This window comes from Charadrius vociferus, unplaced genomic scaffold (genome assembly GCF_000708025.1).
Source record: "Charadrius vociferus isolate BGI_N301 unplaced genomic scaffold, ASM70802v2 scaffold172, whole genome shotgun sequence".
Taxonomy (NCBI): domain Eukaryota; kingdom Metazoa; phylum Chordata; class Aves; order Charadriiformes; family Charadriidae; genus Charadrius; species Charadrius vociferus.
The window spans coordinates 1,000,288-1,005,131 of NW_009647217.1; the positions used below are offsets into that span (position 1 = coordinate 1,000,288).

Sequence of the window (4,844 nt, forward strand, 5' to 3'; positions counted from 1 at the left end):
GAGGGCAGGGGAGCGCGGGGGGGGACCTTCCCTGCTCCCCGCCGCTGACCGTCGCATCCTTCTCTTCTCCCCTCCCCCCCGCCTCGCAGCCGCCCAAAGACGACAAGAAGAAAAAGGACGCGGGCAAGTCCACCAAAAAGGACAAGGACCCGGTCAACAAGTCCGGCGGTAAAGCCAAGAAGAAGGTGAGAGCCCGAGGCGGCCTAGCAGGCGGCAGGCCCCAAGCCCGCCGTGAAGACCGGAGCGCGGGGGACACAGCGCGGGGGTGCGGGAGGAGAGCGCGGGGGCTCCCCAGGCCTTCCCCGTGTGCCAGATCTACAGGGCGTGTGGCTGGGAGCTCCTGGCACCGGGATGGTGTGTGTGTGGGTGCCATCGTGTTAGAGGAGCTGGCTGTCCATCCGGCAGCGAGCTGCATGTGGTGGTGTTAAAACCGAGTAACAAAAGGCTTCAGTCCTTCTGTTTTGAGATACCATAGGTATTTCCTGCAACGTGTGTGTTTGTAAAGTCTATCTTGTGCATCTCATCAGTCCTCAAATTTGGGATGTGTTACGGAGATGTTGAATGCTGTGCTTCTTTTGCTCAGTCTTTTGTTATTGCTTCGAAGATGGCTTAGTGGGGTTTTTTTCCTCTTTTCAAGTAGAAGTGGTCCAAGGGGAAAGTGAGAGACAAGTTGAACAACCTTGTCCTGTTTGACAAGGCCACCTATGACAAACTGTGCAAAGAAGTGCCCAACTACAAGCTCATCACGCCTGCAGTTGTCTCGGAGAGGCTGAAGATTCGGGGCTCCCTGGCTAGGGCTGCCCTCCAGGAGCTGCTCAGCAAAGGTAAGTGCTCAAAACTGGAAAAACAGAAAGCAGCTTCGCTCTTTTCTTCTCCTTGCTCACCTAGAAGATTTCGTACTGCATCTGAAGTACAAAAGTTGGCGTTTTTGACGAGCCACAGCCTTAGCTTGCGTTTCAGAAGTGCTCCGATGTAAGGAGCAGAGGCTCCGCTGCATTCAGTGGTGTTGCTATGCTAAGAAAATGCTGCCAGAAGGACAGTTGAAACATAACCGCTGCCAGACCTGAACAAAAGCCTTGTATAAGCGTGTGTAGTATTGGGTACCCTGGTGTTTCCTATTGCACGTTGTCCTCTCTGCCGCTTTAGAAGGGAGCACATCATCTCCAGTGTCCTCCAGTACATGTGCACTCAAATAATTTCATTTTTTTGTAGGCTTGATTGCACGTTGTCCTCTCTGCCGCTTTAGAAGGGAGCACATCATCTCCAGTGTCCTCCAGTACATGTGCACTCAAATAATTTCATTTTTTTGTAGGCTTGATCAAACTGGTGTCCAAGCACCGAGCCCAAGTGATCTACACCAGAAACACAAAAGGTGGAGATGCACCTGCCGCAGGGGAGGACGCGTAAGCAGGTGAGACGGTGGGCTCCGTGACAGAGCCGGGTGGTGCTTTGTCAGGGGCCAGCAAAGGGCTGCGTGCGGTGTACTGAACAGTCGCGTTGCTTTGGATGAGCCATTTCTCCAGACATTCAGAGGACGTCGCTCGCGCACCGAACAACATCCTGGGTGGCGTTACTGGAAACAGGGGTTCTTGAGAATTTCAGAGCAATTTGTGATTTTGTCGGTGTTGCTCAGTGGATGAGGAAAGCTCTGTGTGTTGTCACAGGGGGCTGCAGGGTACCTGGGCACATGTCCTCCCTGCTGTTGGAGGGCACCATGTCAAAGTGCTCTTGTTTGAGCAGAGCTTTCAGACCCTTTGTGCTAGCTTGCTTTGACCTGTGGTGATCTGACTTGGGACTTCTTGCTTTTCAGGTTCTCCGGTGACTGTGTCAGCTATGTGTCATATGTAGATGCACCCAATAAAATTATTGAAATAATTTTTCTTGCTTTTTCAAGACTGTGTACGTTTCGTTATTCACGCATTATTGATAGTGGATTCTGGTACAGGTCACGGCTGGCTTCCTCTACCAGCCAATGTTTGCATTTATACAGTCTTACGAACGTACCGTGAATGTGCTTTTATATTGCACAAAGGGGAGAAACTTTTGCATCGCCTACAGCAGCCAGTGAGGTTAAACTAGATTCAGTTCCAATAGGAGGAAAATTGAAGACCATTTCTTGCACTGTAGATAGGGAAGGCGCTAGTGGGATATTTTCATTATTTATTTAAACTCCTTCTAAACAAGCTGTGCCCACAGATCTCTGCGTGTACAAGGCAAGAGCAACTGTTGGGTCAGTGTCTAGTGGGGAACTGCAGATAAGCAGCTCGAAATAAGGCTGCAAGTATTTTATTTAAATTAAAGGTACAAACTGCCCACGGCAAAGGTCTCTAAGGCCTCCTTTCTTCTACTGAGGACTAATTAGTCATCCTTTAGGTGAGGCAGAATGAGTGAAAGTACTATCAATTAGAACAAAAGCATCAGGCACGCACGTCATCAGTTGCCCAGCAAGTGCGCCCTCCATCTGAAATGAGTTTTCAGTTGGTCTACTAAGAGGTAATTTTAAACAAAAGTTTATTTCTCCAAAACTTATTTCTTTAACGGGACGTCACGCTCCATAAGGTGGGCTTCTTGCTGGCAGGATCTGCCTCTGTGTAGCTTAAGACTTCAGAAATCGATGCCCTGATGCATGCCGTGGGTCGGTTGCAGGGGGCGTGGATCTGCCGCGACTCTCCCTGGTAGAGTAGCTTTCCCTAACAGTGCTGTTGTCACCCTGCCTTCCTGGGGACCAAGCGCATCTAGATGTATATATTAAGTACGCTAAATTCAGCGGCGGCAGCACCAACAAAGCTGCAGCTACCTATGGTCCGCCTTTCCACGAGAGTCAGAGCTTGGTTTCTTGAGTGCTACTCTTCTGATCACCTTTTTTTCTTCTTTTCCCCCGATTCAGTTCTAAACTGATGCCTGAAAGAGAGCATAGAAGTCATAATGCAACAGCCTTTAGAAAGAGATAATGAACACCGCCTCGTCTAATGAGTAAGACAGTGCTATGCACAGTGTTTGAGAACAGGAGCTCACGCAATTTTTTTCCAGTTATCTGGGTGAGCTGTAGCAGTCTCCTCAGCTAGCTGACACAGGTTTCTAGTGTGGTACAAGGCGCCGGCAGGACAAGTGCGTGTACGTGAGGCCGTACGCGGGTCTGAAAGGTGAGCCGAGCTCTGCTGGGCAGACACCTTTGCATGCGCAGCCTCTGCTGCTGCGTTCCCCCTCACAAGTCACTTGCGCGCTGCCCTGGGACGACAGCAACGCTCTGCCTGGACTGAGCACTGCCTGGCACTACTGGTTTGGGCAGTAAGACATCGCCTTGTGCTTGCTGCTACCCCAAAGCCTGCTCCGTGGGTAGCCTGACTGGAAGTAAGCCTCAGACCCTCCGCTGGACACCAGTCTGTGCTGCTGTGCGCCTTACCTGGACTGCCACCTCCTGCCGTGATTCCAAACCCGCCCGAAGGAAGGGAGCCAGCTGTCTCCTGTCTGGGAGGTATGGTCAAAGTTGGCACCAACGCGCTCTGCTGGCAGCTTTTTCAGCTTCTGCTTCTCCTCTAAGAAAATATTTTGTGCAGTGAAGTTTTTCAGTCAGATATTGCTTTTGATTCTTTAGTGTGGTAAAGGGAACGTCAGGTTAATGGAAACGTATACAGCCCGCTCACTTTGTTTGAGAAATTCCTCATACGAAGGTCCGATTTGTTGTTTACTTCCATCCTCCTCTTCCTCCATTAGCCACGGAGGTTTTGCTCCTAGAAGTTGTGGGGAAAATGTATTTAGCCACTGAAGTTCCCCTAAGCTCGAGGTAGGGAAAAGCGTCCCCTCTTCCCCCTGTCCCTGCAGCTCGCTCTGCCAAGTAAGCAGCAAAGGAAAAGTAAGCTTTGGGCTGTGTAAGAAAAAGCAGCTGGCTCGCCTCACTTAAGGCCGTGGCAAAACGCACCCCAAAGCACACACACCACGCAGCACCAGCAGAGTTTTCTTAATACAGAAGTGTTTTCTTCCCCTCTAGTATGTCAAGCCTTGGCAAAAGAGTGAGCGCCTCCTGGTTATGCTGTAACTGCTTCAAAATTGCTTTACATTATCCCCCTTCCACTTGGAAGCCAGGAGTTTCCAGCAGGGTGGCAACCACACAGGCCACCAGACAGGTGTGATTACCTGTGTGCACGTTTCCTTTCCCTTCTGTTTCCTGTTAACAGAAACACAGAACACACGTGAGAAACTGATGCATTTAAGAGTATCTCTAAACAGAATGGCATCATGTGTTCTCTTACAAAAAGACAGAGGGAGGCTCTTCTCTACTTTCTTTTAGCGTTTGTTGTTTCAGGCCGTGTTAAAGAACGTTTGCTTAACAAAACGCAAGTTAACACTGGATGACCGAAACTCTCAGCTAGGTGGTGGCCTGCACCTGCAAAGCTGCCTTTTTTGGTGATGGAGGCTGCAAACCCCTTGTTTAGCCTTGGAACACGTGCTGCGTGTAACCTGCAGTCACATTTAAGTCATGCTCGTTAGTGAGTCACCCCTACCTGGTGGCCGATGAAGGTCAAAGCCTGGCCTGATTCCATCCAGTTTAAGTCAGGTCCTGTCTGCATCCCGCTGGGGCCGGGCTGCTCTGTGTCCCGCGAGGAGTCCCTGGAATAGAGAGGCCGGGAGGCAGCCCGAGAGGTGAGTGATGGCCAAAGCCGGATGGGCAATGATTGTCCGGAGGTGTCTGGAGCAGAAATTTGTGTTTGTGTGTGGAGCTTTGCAGTAAAAAGGAAAAGGAGACGCGTTCTTGGGGCATGATAACGTTACACGCTTGCGTGTTATGGCTGCGCCTGCTCTTTATGGCTGTTAGTGCTCAGCCACCAACGTGTGGACGGGATGGC

General features: G+C 50.5%; 3 protein-coding genes across 3 annotated transcripts in view; 1 reads left to right on the forward strand and 2 right to left on the reverse strand.

Moving 5' to 3' along the window:
• Positions 1-57, reverse strand: part of TRAPPC4 (trafficking protein particle complex 4) — a 2,060-nt gene extending 2,003 nt beyond the window's left edge. The window contains exon 1 of the mRNA XM_009879518.1: positions 50-57. Within this exon, the coding sequence (XP_009877820.1) occupies positions 50-57 (8 nt within the window). The remainder of the gene's footprint in view (positions 1-49) is intronic.
• A 20-nt stretch (positions 58-77) lies between these two features.
• On the forward strand, positions 78-1,890 carry RPS25 (ribosomal protein S25; the record flags this gene model as incomplete). Its single annotated transcript, XM_009879519.1, has 4 exons — positions 78-185; positions 641-824; positions 1,313-1,411; positions 1,811-1,890. Coding segments are annotated over 3 exons (387 nt in total), but the record flags the coding sequence as incomplete, so codon positions are not given.
• A 965-nt stretch (positions 1,891-2,855) lies between these two features.
• On the reverse strand, positions 2,856-4,568 carry CCDC84 (coiled-coil domain containing 84). The gene is made up of 5 exons (XM_009879521.1): positions 4,503-4,568; positions 4,135-4,165; positions 3,645-3,731; positions 3,404-3,536; positions 2,856-2,901 (listed from the first exon to the last, which is right to left on the reverse strand). Exons 1-5 carry the CDS (start codon positions 4,566-4,568, stop codon positions 2,856-2,858), a joined length of 363 nt encoding a protein of 120 aa, XP_009877823.1.
• Between the last annotated feature and the right edge of the window lie 276 nt (positions 4,569-4,844).

Bases quoted from the DNA above. Each gene is read 5' to 3' on its own strand.
- CCDC84 (XM_009879521.1), bottom strand. From the start codon at position 4,568: ATGCAGACAGGACCTGACTTAAACTGGATGGAATCAGGCCAGGCTTTG. The intron at 4,166-4,502 runs GTAGGGGTGACT...TTCTGTTAACAG, and splicing joins TGACCTTCATCGGCCACCAG to GAAACAGAAGGGAAAGGAAA. The intron at 3,537-3,644 runs GTGAGCGGGCTG...ATATTTTCTTAG, and splicing joins TGAGGAATTTCTCAAACAAA to AGGAGAAGCAGAAGCTGAAA.